Here is a 15,247-nt window from a genome sequence, read left to right as displayed (position 1 = left end):
GCTTTTGTTCTCCCTGCAGGGTGTTGCTGCTGATACCAACACCAAACACACACAGACACACACCCACAAAGAAGGGACATGAAAGAGATCAGGGATGGTTTACAGAGAAGTTACAGATATTTTTCAGATTGCAAAAAACGGCTTTCTTTTAACATAAATTTAATATAATGCGCATAAAAGTCATACTTTTAATTGGTAGTTTTAACCAGCTGGACCCTGATTTGGCAACAGTTTGTATGGAAGCCAAAAGCAGTTCACGGTTGGCTCGTAACTTTTATTTTATTTTACCTCCAGGTTATCCTCCCACAGTAACTTAAAAGATTTATCCTGAATTAGAAGATGAAATATGGATAAAATAAAACCAAAAAAAAGTACGTTTAATTACATTTTTCTCTTTTAACTGAACCACTGGTTTATGTTTTATTTATCAACATGTATAACCTCTTTTTCTGGAATATCAACTGGACGTTTAAAGGAAACAAATACTCATGAAACATCCAGAGAAAGGTAGTTTAGTCTCATATCTCGTGGTATATTTAGTCAGATTGCACAACCGTACTTGGAAGTGTTTGATCGCATCGTTATCTTGAGATATCGAAACTGGTTTTCTTGTGGTTGTGACTGAATTAGCTTATCTTGAGCAAACAAATTCACCCTCCTAGAGTTCAACATTATTGCTCCATCAGTATTTCTGAAGTCTATACTCTAGATGCATATTGACTGGCACTGTTTTGAGTTATCAGAATTTACTTTCAGGTGTGATATTCCTCAAAATGTTCTCTCTGAAACACAAGTCTGACATTCTCTCAGAAGATTGAGTTTCACCATAAGTTGTTTCTCCACACCCACAAAACAAGCTTAACTGATTTTCTAGAGTGATGAAGATATTAAAGACCATTTCTTAAAGTTTTATTTCATTTTCTTGCATCGCCAAAGTTCAACATTTAAGATTTATTACAACTTTTTTGTAAACCCCAACTTCTTCAGCGCATCTCTTTTCCCAGAACAAAGTTTAACACAATTCTTTTTTGACAAAGTTGAAAACATTTGAATTCAGCCAATAATAAGGATTTATTATATAGAACATTTTCATGGAGCAAAAACAGTATAAATTAAAACAGACCTATAAATTAAACCGGTTAGTAAATGTTGCTGGTTAGCGTGCTGAAACCATGTTGATGAAAATGAAGTGTTTCACTACAAACTGAGAAACAAAAAGAAAATGAAGAACAGGAAAAGAAATCTATCTACTCTACTGGAATATGACCTAATAAGACATTAACCTCATTATAGATAGTGCTGTTTTACTGATGTTTCCTCTAGGTATAATTCTATATTCTCTTATGTAGTCCATAAATAACCTCCTATTATGTTGTTAATAATACAGTAGTTTAACGTGAGGATCTGCTGGCTTTTTAAACCTTTAAAAAATGATGTATGGGGGACATCAGAGGACATAAAGCAGAGCAGCAGGCTGAAGAAATGTTAATGTTTCTGTTAAAAAAAGGCAAACAAATGTGTGTGTCTGTGTTTATGGAGGATGAGGCCTTCGTAGAAAGCTGCGCCGCACGTCCTGCTGCGGACGTCTTCCCGGTTTTGCACGCGCCACTGTGGAGGCTCAATCTGTTGTGGACAAGAGCTGGACAGCTTTAACAGGTAGCCAGGCTGCGTGGCGCAGGTGGAGAATGTACAGTATACAGTATATAACCTCTGTAAATATTTGAATCTGGTATGTGCACGCTCCGTCCTCTTCACAACACCATCCCTCCACCCATGATCTCCATCCTCTGTTGAGGAAAAGACACAAAAAAAAGGATTAGAGCCTGACCACAATACTGGCTGATATCGATGGGTACGTCAGCCGATGAAGGACAAAGACATGTCTTCCACCAGAAGGTAGCGACAGGTTTATATTCCAACTAGAACATGTCCCACGGTCGAGTAAATTTCTTGGTTGCAACTGTGAAAAACACACACTGAAGGGACCGTTGTTTATTTGTGGTTATGGTTTGTGGTGTGCACGTGTTGACCTCTCAGGGCCACCGTATATTTTATCAAACAAAATACCTTTAGGGAAAAAGACCAGAGGTGTCATTTCACACAGCAAATTTAAAATATATCTAATGAATGTGACTATTTTTAAGGCACAATTAATTCAGTTATACCACATCTCCTAAATAATTTCCAGTTGGAAACCCGTGTTTACATTATTATTCCCTTTATTATCTATAAGAGCTGTCGGGAGCTGCTGCAGGTATCAGTTACTTCTTTTAAAGAATGGTGAATCTCATCTCTTTTTTCCTCTAAAATCTATGTTACAAGGTAACCTGACAAACTTGTTTGGATTTAAGACAGTTACAGAAAACCACAATGTATAAATGTAATAACAAAATAGACATATTCTGCCCTCTACTGGCCTAAAGGGGAGTGACCAGCACATGAGACATTTAGGGCCCAGAATGAAAACAACACTGGGAGCAATGGAGAACATAAACGCCACTTTTAGTGCGATCCAGTAAAAAAAACAACATCTTCTTTGTTTACCTGTGGCGGTTCTATGAAAGCTAGCCAATCAGAAGAGTGCGTTGGGAGCAGCCCCATCGACTGACACTTGTAGATGGCCAAGGCCGAGCCCAGGAGGTTACCGACCAGGTAGACGAGGCCCTGCAGCCACTGCTGACTGGAGCTCTCCAACAGCTTAAAGGCTGAGACACAAGAGAACCAAAGGAATTCATTTTGGAGACGTTAAAACACACAGTATAGGATGTAAACGCTGCGAATGCTGAATACTCACTGGCAGACATGGACATGAGCGCCTGTATGGGCCTCCAGGCCATCATGCAGACCATCATGATGGGGAAGATGGAGATGGTGTTGCCCGACATGTACATGATGAAAAGGTTCATGGGGATTTGTTTCAGAGGCCCGAGAGCGACGTCCCAACAACGCTGTATGACAAAGGTACGTATGTTTTTATTTCTGGTCCAATATTTTATCTTTATATCATATAGTTACTCTCTTACATAGATCATTATTCTAAACCTGCTTCCTCTGGGAGGATCACACCAAATACAACAATGTTTGCCGTTCATTTACACATGTATTTATGTATATATCTCTGAGTTTCACTTCTTCTGTGCATCTTTTCAGAATTCTGACTTCATTATTTGAAGCAGGAAAACAATTATCTTGTTCAAGAAACTGAACACGTTTTTTATAAAATGCTGTCAAAAATAAAAGAAGAATCTCCGTATCCAAAGAATAAAAGTAAAAGGTTCTCCTCGCTGTTTACCTTCTCCACCAGGTTCTTGTCCGTCTCCTGGATGCTGGTGTCGGGGACGGGTTTCTCAGAGTAGCCGATGGGATAAACGACGTCTCCCTGACCGCCCTGCCGGTCACCACGAGACCTGCCGCACAAGATGTAACACAAAGAGTTTACATTCATGACTCTTTTATTTTGTCCTTTTGGAAATTGGAGAGGAGCTGCCTGTGACTAAGAGCCGCTCTGTCAGTTACTCATCGATGGTAAAACAATGCAAGTCACAGATCGGAGCACTTTGAGGAGGCGAAAGCTCGTCCACAAATGTCCGTCTGAGCCGTCGTGGTGCAGCTTCAAACCTTCGATCAGCTTTGTTTCATAAAGTGGCTTCAGTGAGTGTTTCTGTTCACCTGGTGTTGCCCAAGCTCAGCTCCAGAGCCCACTTCATCCTCCGGGCCCCGCTTCCTCCTCTCGTCGACAGAGCCCCTCCGCCTCCTCCTTGTCCCCCTGGAGACGCCATTGGCAACCGGCTGCACTGCTGGACCTCAGAGACAGAAAGCACCTACAGAGATAAAAAAAACAACAGATATCAGAGAGCCAGCAGTCTCTGGTCAACCTGCAGGCAATACAATATATATATATATATATATATATATAACAGGATGCAATCATAAGCAAACCAAACCTGGTGGTTTGATGGTTCTTTTAAGTCATCTTTACTTGTTTTATGCAATGTTTAGTCTGCTTTTATATCCTGAAACAACAGTTATATTGTTAAAAATGACACAAAATCTAACTTATTTCACACCTTAGGGACATACTTCCATTGTTTTGCAGCTGCAACCACTGTTACAACACCGAATTCAGGCATTGTAAAGTTATTTAAATATCTGCATTGACTACACAAGATCCTATTAGTGCATGGCCTTCCTGTAAATACCATCTGTTAATGTTAGTAAACCCGTTTTCAGCCATGTTTTAACGACCACACAGTGACATGAGAGGTCTGGCCCAGTCAAACGACGTGAAGGAGCCAGCGCGACGACGTTATTATCGGTTGACGTCGCGGTTGTTAAGCAACGTTACACCATCCTAATGAGCCGAAACACCGACATTAAACGTTCATTTACCTTACGAGGACATCCAAACCACCGCTATCTGCTTTATTCGCGGTTCTTTGTCGATGAAAACGAGCGATACAAAATTATGAGCTCGCTGTGCCGAGGAATAAGTCGACCGCTCGTCGCTCGATGGTTCCGGGAGGGGGAGGGCCCACGCACTGATGACGCAATTACGTTGGCGATGCGGAGGTGGCGTCACGTCACGTCATCCCTCTAGTGGAGAAACACTTTAATTCTTCTTAAAATAAAAAGTGTTAATTGTTGTGGTTGTTTGTATCTGAGCACAACTTTATTTTTCAGAGATTTTTTTTTTGCAGCAATAAATATAATCTCTTTAGAAATAAATGTATTTTTCTTTCAATAGGAGTTCAGTAGTAATTATAGTTATACTATAGTTTATTCAGCACTATAGGTTTACCTCTAATAAAGGGGGGTTTAAAGAAAATGGCAATTCTAGTGTTGGGGAAGTTTGTTTTTCATGCTCTTTAAAAGCCCATCCATCAGTTGTTTCATCAAGATATTATAGGTACACCTTCTGCCTCATCATGTTGGTCCAGTTTTATTGGAAATAAATAGGTTATTATTAAGCTTTTTTTCCATCAACAATAAGTTTTAATCCAACCAAAGACAAGGTAATTGTTATATATATATATATATATATATATATATATATCTACAATCAATTTAATAGTTTTTTATGGGTTTGCTGCATATGCCTGGAATTCTTGCTTGTTGTCGTGTAATTAATTTACTTATTATGACCGCTTTTCGTATTTGTTAGTCAAAATTATTGATTATCTATGTCACTTAATATATTTTATTTATAGTTGAATGTGCTCACAAAAAAACATGAGACACCTGTAAGCTTAAGAAGGTTTTTATTTATTTTTCTTTTACCATATTGGTCCCCTGTAATGTATTTAGAAACTGTATACACATAAGGTTTATTGTTTGTTACTTGCTATATTTGTTTTAATAAAGTTTATCGAGGGAGAAAAAAGCAGAAATTATAAATTTTTTCCCTCCCAATGCAACTAATAAATCAGTTTATTTATAAATTCTGTAAGATTTGTTGTACTGTGCTGTTATTAAATGTTTTAATATTATTATTTAGGTCTACTCATTTATATACGTTCGGATGCACAATAATGAATCAGCATGTTTGTGATTACATTTAAATAGAAACACACAAATATAAACAAATTAGAAGAGTATCAAAGCATTTATTAGCTAGGGAGGACATAGTCCCCACTGTGTGCAGCTGTATTATATTCAACAGCTTAAACATCTGTGTGCGGTCTTTACAGTCAGTTTAAGGCACTGATATACACAATATGTACACATACTGACGTGTGACCGTGTAAATGAAGCAGTGCAAATTGAATTGTAAAGTGTACATGATATATACTTTACAGGCACAGGGGTTCTGTCCAGTGTGTGAGCACTATCATTAGCACAGATAAACTCGGGTATAACAAACAGTACAGTTCACACAAGTGTACAGAGATCATAATCCGGTAAACTACAGGCTGTTTGTTCATAAGGCGAGTTAGCTGATTGTCACATTTTAGATAACATGTATCTCTAAGGCCCTGCTCAGTCCTTCCTTGGATCACCCAAGATGCATTTTACTGCAAAGTGTGAGCAGGCTTTTATGACCATTTCATATTCTACTGGCATTATTATGCTGGACGTGTCTTATCTAACATTCAGATAAGACTGAGAACCTGAGGACAATATGTTTGTTGTACGGTATCTTATTCCACACTCATATCTGTGTGTGTGTGTGTGTGTGTGTGTGTGTGTGTGTGTGTGTGTGTGTGTGTGTGTGTGTGTGTCCCTGTCACTTATACAGGCTGAGCTCAGGGCTGTGGTACAGACACATGTAGGAGTCACAGAGCAGGCGGCGAGCGTGCTCCCGTAAGGACGTGGGGTCAACTCTGCTCAGGTCCTCCTCTGATAGGCTGAGGTAGCGGCCCACCTCTGGACACGCCTTCACCTGGGGGATGTTGAAGCCGTTCTCGCCGCCTGGGTGAGAGCACAGACAAGATATAGGGAGCTTTAATAACACTGCGTGTGTTTTTTTTAATCCTCTAATCCTTGTTACCAGAATTTGTTTTCACCTTCCCGGTCTGCCATGCTGTCAAAAAACAGCCAGTCGGTGGGGAGGGGCCCGTGCTTGACGAAGCTCACGTAATGGCTGGTCTCGATGCACGTCACGGCGAAGAGAGACATTTGCTGGCGCGTGCAGTGCAGAGGGCCGGTCCACGGTCCCCCGGGGACGGCGACCTTCACCGGGCTGTGGGATTCCCGCTTCCTGTGACTGTGGACCTGATGGTCAACAGGAAAGATGAGCCGAGTCAATATGTAACGCAGATGTGAACACATAACAGACTGACAATTAGTTCTGTAAGTTAATATTGCAAATGTGTGTAGGTAACAGCAGAAAGATGGGACAACTCTCTGCAGAACTCTTGACTTTTAACACAAGGGCTTGGTGTATTTAGTCCGTCAAGGCTAGAGATTTGTATCAGGTCCGAAGTAAGAAGTGGCTACCTGCGTGTTGCAGGTCTGGCAGTACTGTTTGAGACGCCCGGGAGTGATGTCTGGATCTTCATAACACTGGAGACACTCCCACTCAGCTACAGCCTGACAGATGCTGCACTGTCTCAGAGCTGGAAAGACAAAAAATGACGTGTAGATCTTACGTGTGCTTCAATAAATCTGAAGTTAACGAAAACATACACGTGATAAAAACTAAAATCAAACCTGGATTCAACTAAACGTAGATCTCAAAGTACATAAAACCACAGCAGAGACAAACTAAAATATAGATTAGTTGCCCTTACTGTCGTCCAGCAGGTCTGTGATGTCCAGGCTGAGGGTGGGCAAGATGGCGTCAAACATTTTGAAGTCCTTTCCAAACCGAGGCATGAGCAGCAAGAGGCAGGAGGGAGCCTGGTGGAGGGTGGGGGGGGGTGTTGATCAATACATGATTTGTTTTGCTCTGAAATTACACCAACATGAAATCTCTGAGCTTATTTGTGTTACCTCGACAAACTTGAGGCCGGAGTGGAGGAAGGAGGACTCCAGCAGCGCCTGGACGCTGGCGACCCTCATCCGGCTGGCCGATGGCGAGGAGAGAGGGATGGGGGAGTCAACTGGGGAGAGGGGTAAGGGTGAGGAGGGCGAGGGGGGGAGCGTAGGCGGGAAGAGCTGGTAGAGGTGACACTCCTGAGGCTTCTGAGTCATTGACCTGGAAGACAGGAGAGGTATAAAACTCAGATAAGAGAGGTGGAGGAGATTGGTGTTTTAAAGAGAGAGAAAAAGATAATTTGTTTGGTTCACAGCCGTCTTTTTAACAGGAAATAGTCGGTTAAACACACAAATGACTCTAATTAATACGCTCCTGACTGGCTTCCTCTGAGCACGTAAAGGAAAAAAAGAAAAAGACAGTTCAGTGAGGTCACCTGATTTTGAGGAGCGGCTCGACTCGGAGGAGCTGGAAAAGCTTGTTGAGGAACTCTTCAGGATCTGACGGACAGAACAACAACAGCAGCATGACAGCATTCCTCAGTCTGATCGCACACAAAAAAAAAACTACTACAGCTGCAGAGCGTTAATGGAGGGGTAAAGACAGGACGCATGCTTTCCCACACACACCTTTCTCCTGGTTGGTGAAGCCCGTGTCGCTGTTCGCCGCCTCCAGCAGGCGTCTCAAGGCCATGGTCTTGCTGGCGCACACGTAGCCGTACCTTGGAAACGTACCAGTACACGAATACAGTCAGGAATGCTTTGTGTTTTAAAAAACACTAACCGGGGATGTGAGCAGTACACAAAGAGCACTGGAGGATTCAGACTGGAGTGAGGACCGTCCATATTTCAATACATTAGGGTTTTGACATTTCACCATACAGCGGAGGAAGTATTCAGACCCTTTCCTATTTATTTTTATTAAAACAGCCTATTTTCAGGAACAGTTCATCCTTCAATTTATCAGAAACATTCAAATTTATAACAACCAAATTTGGAGATACATGGTCATTTTCACTGGACGGGCAGGGTATGAAAAACTGTAATCTGAAAAGCAACTACTAACTAAAGTTGTTAGAGAAATGTAGTGGAGTAGAAGCACAGTATTTCCCTCTGAGATGTTGTGGAGTAGAAATTAAAGTATGTTATATTCCTCCACTGCTGTACAATCAGTAGCAGTAACAGTAAGAGCAATCTTAGTAGCAGAAGTAGCAGTATTAATGGTAGAGTTGATGTACTGTAGTTACTTCTGGTAGTAAAAAAATAGTCGTATATTAAAAAAACCATCCCTGTCCACACACACATTTACACACCTTCGCAGGGGGTTGACTATTTCACAGCGCAGCAGGTCTTGAGCCTGACTGGAGTTTCGGTGCGTTCCAGGGTCAGAGGGCCAAAACAACACCCAGTCTGCTGAACTGCAGCAGGAGAACAGGCTGTAGAGAGACAGACGACTATAAATAAGAAGTAGCCATACTTGATTCAGCATAATTTACACCCAAAATGTTTCACCACAAGAGGACCAACCAGTGCTCACCCTCACTAACATTCTTCTGTTTATTCTAAATTAAGAAATATACTAGAAACTGCAGCTTCCTGTGGACCACAAAGAAGAACTGCTTCTTAGAATAGTTTTTTTATGTTGATATATCTAACATCTTTTAATCCTTTCTGTTGCTATAGAGTAGGTAAACAGCCTCGGAGCTTTACCTGAACAGCGTAGCGTCCAGGTAGCATGAGTTGAGGTGACCCTGGATGCCTCTCTTCCAGCCCTGGTAGAGCTCACTGGCCTCGTCCCCGTCCACAGGAGGAGTGTGGTCCTCCACCCGCTCGCTGCCCCACTCTGCAAAGGCTGGGAGCCGCAGGGGACACAGGAGACAGTGTTACATAATAAAACTGAACAGTTATGAGCAGGAAAATCATATAGAAACTCACGTGGCACACAAATGTCACACTCTGAGTGAAGAGGTGCATTTGGCTTTCAGTTCCTCTAATAGTTGCAAGATACTTCGAGATAAGTCTCTCTAGAAGTCAACATCTTTTCACAGTTATTTACAGTCGTCTTCTAATGTTAATCTTGTGTGTATGATGTATGTTCCTTCTGTTTTCTGGATCTCTGTGATGGATGGATTCCCATTCAGGCTCCACAATTAGCTTCAAAGTTTGGATTTATAAAGGTGGCGTCACACACGGCATTCGTGCTTTTCCTACCTATAGAGTTGCATCGCTCTACTTGATTGACGGGTGTCTCAGGGGCGGGAAACCTGGAGTCCCGTCTACAGTTACGTAGCTTGACGAACAGCCCCTTGTTGGCCGGGCAACGGAAGTGACGTTCACCGAGGTAACTGCCGTCTGTTCCTGCAGACAACTCCTGGTCCTAAAACACACAGTGGGTTTGTTTTTCAGCTGTGCTATCGGTATCAGTACAACATTATATGAGTCAGTGTAGGGATTTTACACGAGTTTACTGCACTCGGTAAATGAAATCATCCAAAAGAAAGTGATGAAACAACTATAACTTTCCTCTAGAACCACAGGCTGCAACAACAATTTAAAATTGAATACATACTGTACCAAAAAGACACAAAGAGACAGTAACAAGGAATTAATTACCGTCAGCGTAAACATTAATTTCAAGATTTATGGTTAGACCATGCCTATAAGAAAGTAAGAAACTGTAGAGTGCAGAGAATGGGACATAAATGAGAAAGAAGATGGACTAAAATAGAACTTAAATACCCTTCAGTTACTTGTTTTAAGCGTTTGTCCTTGGGATTAAAAAACTGCCCTATTGTTTTTCAATTGATAACAAAGTATAGACCTGATTTTATTGTGTTCTGCTTTGTACTGAATTTTGGTGGTAAGATTACCCCTTTTTCTAACATTTGGATATTGTCTTGTACTTTAAGGACTATAAATCTAGTATAAAACTATAAAACCTTACCAGCTCGATTCCAGCCACTGTCTCTGAAACCTGACTGATCCGTCCAATCCAGCGAATAACCCCGTAAAGCGGAGGGTCGTTCACTTCGACCATCGACCCCACCTCCAGCTTGTCCTCCGGTCCTGCCTCTCCGTTCTCCCCTGCAGCTTCGCCGAAGTCTGGAGACCTCAGCGGCGACGGCGGGCCGTGCGCGCCGTTGGTGTGCTGCAGCCGGTCCGCGGTGGTCGGTGACGTCGGGCTGAGGGGTTTGGGGGGTGGCAGAGGAGGAGGAGGAGGCAGGGCTTTGTGATTGGGTTTCGGTGGCGGCAACGGAGGAGGTCTAACTGCCTGTTTGTTCGGGGGCATCAGGGCGACCTTGGGAGCAGAGGCGGGTTTAATGACCGGGGGAAGCGCGGGCTTTAGGATGGATTTGGGAATTTGTTGAAGAGGGTTGTGGCGGTGGGATTTAGGCTCTGATGGTCACAGGAATGGAACAAGAGTTAGTTATACATTGGTGTAAAGTCTGCAAATAATGGAACCAAATAGTGTATTCTTAGTGACAATGTGCATCTTGACTTTAAGGATAGGCCAAAGGTTAATAAACAGCCTAACAGGCTCTATATAAGACTGTAAGCTAAAGGTTAACACATAGTGCGAGTGTGTGAGGGCTCGCCATACCTGAGGAGACTTTGGCAATTGGCAGAAGTTGTCCGTAGACCAGAGAAGGAATGTTGCAGAGCTTCTCTCCCTTATAAAACCCGTCCCAGTTACCCACAGGAGTGTCCTGTAATGTTTAACACAAAGTCAAAACACACAGCTGCAGACAAAACTATTCAAATAAACACATGAGTACAAATGTATTTCTCTGTATTTATCTTAAACAGAAGTGCAATCTTTTAGATTTTTTTAGTTTGAGGACTTTCTACAATGTCCGACTTTATTTGTAAGCATGAAACTATTTTTTTTTTTTTTTTAAGAGTTGACAGTAGAGAGATGACAGGAAGTCAGGGGAGAGAGAGAGAGAGAGATGGGGAATAACAGCAGGACTGTACAATTCATGTGCAATATCAATGTCTGTTTGATAAAAAGATAAAATGTGTGACAGCATTATAATGAAGTACTGTACTGCTACAGAGAGACACTTTATGGTACTACAGACCTCAACACATCATGATTTCAATTGTTCTTTCAGTGAAAATAAAAATTGTGATGCAAAAATGATAATTCCCACTAATTGCTAATCATATCGCAATCATAAATATCTAAAAATAATACAACATAATGTATAAAGTATATGTAATAATATATAATTCCTATATTGTGCAGCTTTAAATGACTTTTGTTTAATGGTTTAATCATCTTCATTTTGTGCTTTTGTTAAAAGAACCTTTTTAAGATGATAAATACATCTAAAAGTAATAAAAATTGTAAATAATTATAACTTCATTTGTAATATTCCTATAATCACAGTTTTATCTCCAGTGTCGTACTGACCAGCAGGACTCCGACGTACATCCCTGAGGAGGACCGGCCCGGCAGGAGACCACAGAATCGCACCTCCCCACTGTAGACATTGTCCTCCAGGGGGAAACACACCCGCTGGCCAACATGGAGCGGCGGAGGCGACACGGGGCCTCGGACCTGGTTATGAGCTGCGAGGGGAACCGACTCCGCTGTTCGAGGGAGGATGCCAAAAGCGTGCGGCTGAGGAGGGCCGCTGGGACTATGCTGGTGGAAACCAATGTGACGACCGGGCGGCGGCTGCTGCTGCTGCTGCTGCTGCTGCTGCTGCTGCTGCTGATGATGATGATGATTTGGGCGATCGTTGTTGCTATGGTACCCGTTGCTGGGGTGATTACCGCTGCTGCGCTGGTGGTGTCGCTCGCGGGCTCGCTCGTGTGCGTCTGAGCCGTTGTTGGCAGACCAGTGGCGGGGCCTGATGTGACTGACTGGGAGGAAGAGGGCGCAGGATTCGGGGCAGCTGAAGAGCCGGTGACTCTTATAGGAACCGTTGCTGATTCCTTTACCTGCAGCTGAACCCTGCAGAGGAGACGGAGAGAGAGAGTCTGTCTCAAGGAAACTGCAGTTTCTATGTCCGCATGAATATACCGCGTCCAGTTTTTGTTACATTAAAGTTATATGATTTAAATTAAAATTAAACCCCCTTTTTTTAATACTACTCATGGTCACCACTTTCCAGCAATAGCCATACTGTAACTACCTCTCTATATAGTACTTTTTATTGTTAGTGGCAGGGTCCGCCATTTTCATACTGGATTTAAAATTGCTTAACTTTGCACGAGGGATTCGCAACAAATCAGGCAGTTCGTAATCCAGCTTTTTCAGCCTCACTGTAATACACCTACAGAAGTTTGAATTATTGTTGGGAATAACGCCACAGTGAGCAAGGTAACAAACTTTATGATGAAGGCTGGTAACTGACTTTATTAAAACAACATGAGTTTGTTTGGCTGCAAGGTAAACAGATACATCAATTACTCCTCTGACATTTTCTTGGTTCTGTTTTTACATTTTAAAATCATATATCTTTATGTCTGGCACAATGTACTTGTATCTTTAACTGCTGCCACCGTAGGCTCCTGGTAAACAGCATTTCATCCCAAAATCTTTACTTTTATATGTAAAGGTTGACAATAAAAGAGATATATCCTTCAAGTTTACCTTGAGCTGTACCCCAAAAAGCACAGCGCTGCTCCCTCTGGTCAGTGGACCGATGTATTTAAGGTCTGCTTCTGCCAGCTCGTCCTGTTGGCCTATTTGGACCCACAGCGGGGCATCGATGGGCAAAGTAGCCAACTGCTGCAGCTTCCCGGGATTGCCTGAAATATACCAAACAAGGAAACACAGCAGAGGGTATAACAGATTGCATTTGAAGAAAAAAAACATGTGATCTGGCTTTACTTCCTGTTTTCCAATTAAAAGACTAAATTTGACCTCTGTCCTTAGAGCTATTTATTGACATAAAGATCACATGTTCCTCATTTAAATAAAAGATGGAGCAGTCGCTTTTACTTTGAGCCACACGCTTGGTACTTCAATGTTAGTAAAAAAAACAGTAAAAATCCCTTTTTAGGATCATTACTACTTCAATATTTGAACTACCTCTATAATAACTAGCCTATATAATAAAGTAAACACTCCTAACTAACTATCATATCACCTAGAAGTTTTAGGCGGGCCTCCGGATCCAATACGGGCTCCAACAGGCCGCTGAATTCAGCTGGGACTTCATGCAGGAACTTCCTCTCTAGTTTTAACACAATGCCATTGTCCAGCACCTGCAGGGAAACAGGGGAGTATAGATAGAGAGAGAGATAGAGAGAGAGAGAGAGAGAGGAGAGAGAGAGAAAAACATGTGGAAAAGAAGAGAAAATACATTGGGAGAGGGAGTAAAACTAGTTCTAAGTATATCCAACCATTTGAAAACGGTGACTCAACAGCATGTGGTGGACAGAATTAAAAGTGAAGAAAATCTTTCCTGTATCTTTCCTGTACAGTTTAGATCTCTCTATCTTTATCTTTATTTATTTATATTATAAAAAAGTACCTTATTTTATGCACCAAGGCAAATTCCTCGTACGTGTAACTAACTGTAACTTACTTGGCAATAAACCCGATTCTGATTCTGATCTGGCTGCGAGAGACATTTCCTTTGAAGTAAGTTGAAGCAACGATTATTTTCTGTTATCAATTATCCTGCAAATTGCTTCCTCAATTAATCAATTAAATCAAATACGTGTCTCAGTGCCAGAACAGTGCCCATTATAATTCACCAGAGCCCAAGGTAATGGATTTAAATTGCATGTTTTGAACCCCATATAGCAGCAAATCCTTAAATTGAATACACTAGCACAACATTTTAGTAGAAAAATGACTGTTAAATACAAATACAACTACTATTTAATTCATCCATAACATAATTGATTCAGCCTTTTACAGTATATTAGGTAAACCCTTGAGTTTATACCTTGGTTACACTTCCCCATGCATTATAAATAATTAACTTCTGGCCCCTGCACCCTAAATGGTAGAGCCATGTAATGTCTAATTTAAGTGGATATCAGAATCAGAAATTAACGTTAAATAATATAAATTTTACAATATCTAACACAATATATAGACTAGAAATGCTTGTATAGGTACATACATACAGCCTAAGAAATACAATAAGATAATAAAAGCTTATATACAAACTAAATGTAAACATATTCCACAGTATGTGCTGACATGAATTAAATATTAATGAGTTTAAATAGATGTTAACTGTGTTGGTGAATACCTTGACCCAAAGGAAGTCGCTTCGGCTCTTTTCTTGCTCCTGACAGATGAACCCCCGCTGCAGCCGAATGGTACCGTCCAGCTGGTCCTGGACCTTCAGGTCGGTCGAGATCAAGAACATTTTGAGGGGGCGGCGCTTCCTGCTTGACTCATGGGCCCCTGACATCTTGCGCGTATCTTTCAATATATATGTAACTCGTTCACGGATGAATTAAAGCCTCCATTTCCCTGTAATGTTAATTAATACGAGCATTTTCAAAGAAAACGACAAGAGGGCCGAAGCGTGTCAGTTTACCTCAACGGCAGGTAACGGCGGTTTAAACGTTTAAAGTTTCATTCATGTTCAAACAGAGCTAACGTTAACTTAACGTTTGTGCCGTGATGTCGACTAACAAAAACCACGCAGTTAACTTCAATGAGAATATCAGTCGTTCATTTAAAAAAAAAAAAACACTCACCAACTTCATCAACTCTCCGAGCGTCAACATTTCCCGTCACATTTAAAGGAGGTTACGTTTTAATAACAAACGGCGGCGTGAAACAGGAAGCGGAGTGATTGACGTCTGTGGGAGCCAATGGCGAGCGAGGAAAGTTCAGCGGGGGGTGGTTTCA

The 15,247-nt window shown here is 41.6% G+C and overlaps 2 protein-coding genes across 4 annotated transcripts; both read right to left on the bottom strand.

The window, feature by feature from the left end:
* Positions 1-892: 892 nt before the first annotated feature.
* emc4 (ER membrane protein complex subunit 4) lies at positions 893-4,553 on the bottom strand. The gene is made up of 6 exons (XM_051400761.1): positions 4,390-4,553; positions 3,670-3,821; positions 3,293-3,407; positions 2,795-2,948; positions 2,545-2,705; positions 893-1,787 (listed from the first exon to the last, which is right to left on the bottom strand). Exons 2-6 carry the CDS (start codon positions 3,777-3,779, stop codon positions 1,752-1,754), a joined length of 576 nt encoding a protein of 191 aa, XP_051256721.1. The 5' UTR covers positions 3,780-3,821; positions 4,390-4,553; the 3' UTR covers positions 893-1,751.
* A 1,030-nt stretch (positions 4,554-5,583) lies between these two features.
* On the bottom strand, positions 5,584-15,193 carry si:cabz01101003.1 (ubiquitin carboxyl-terminal hydrolase CYLD). Of its 3 annotated transcripts, none has more exons than XM_051400758.1 (17): positions 15,094-15,193; positions 14,637-14,863; positions 13,518-13,635; positions 13,019-13,176; positions 11,831-12,376; positions 11,015-11,120; positions 10,358-10,809; positions 9,625-9,790; positions 9,124-9,265; positions 8,727-8,849; positions 8,044-8,135; positions 7,851-7,914; positions 7,432-7,636; positions 7,230-7,338; positions 6,937-7,055; positions 6,504-6,711; positions 5,584-6,408 (listed from the first exon to the last, which is right to left on the bottom strand). In XM_051400758.1, exons 2-17 carry the CDS (start codon positions 14,799-14,801, stop codon positions 6,224-6,226), a joined length of 2,958 nt encoding a protein of 985 aa, XP_051256718.1. In that variant the 5' UTR covers positions 14,802-14,863; positions 15,094-15,193; the 3' UTR covers positions 5,584-6,223. The 3 variants fall into 3 exon arrangements, with proteins under 3 accessions (XP_051256718.1, XP_051256720.1, XP_051256719.1); XM_051400760.1 differs by having other exon boundaries at positions 14,637-14,729; positions 15,094-15,171; XM_051400759.1 differs by having other exon boundaries at positions 14,637-14,812; positions 15,094-15,147.
* Between the last annotated feature and the right edge of the window lie 54 nt (positions 15,194-15,247).

The sequence above is a fragment of the Dicentrarchus labrax genome, unplaced genomic scaffold, assembly GCF_905237075.1.
Source record: "Dicentrarchus labrax unplaced genomic scaffold, dlabrax2021, whole genome shotgun sequence".
Taxonomy (NCBI): domain Eukaryota; kingdom Metazoa; phylum Chordata; class Actinopteri; family Moronidae; genus Dicentrarchus; species Dicentrarchus labrax.
Note: the sequence above shows the minus strand (reverse complement) of the source record. Positions and strands in the feature narration are given on the sequence as shown.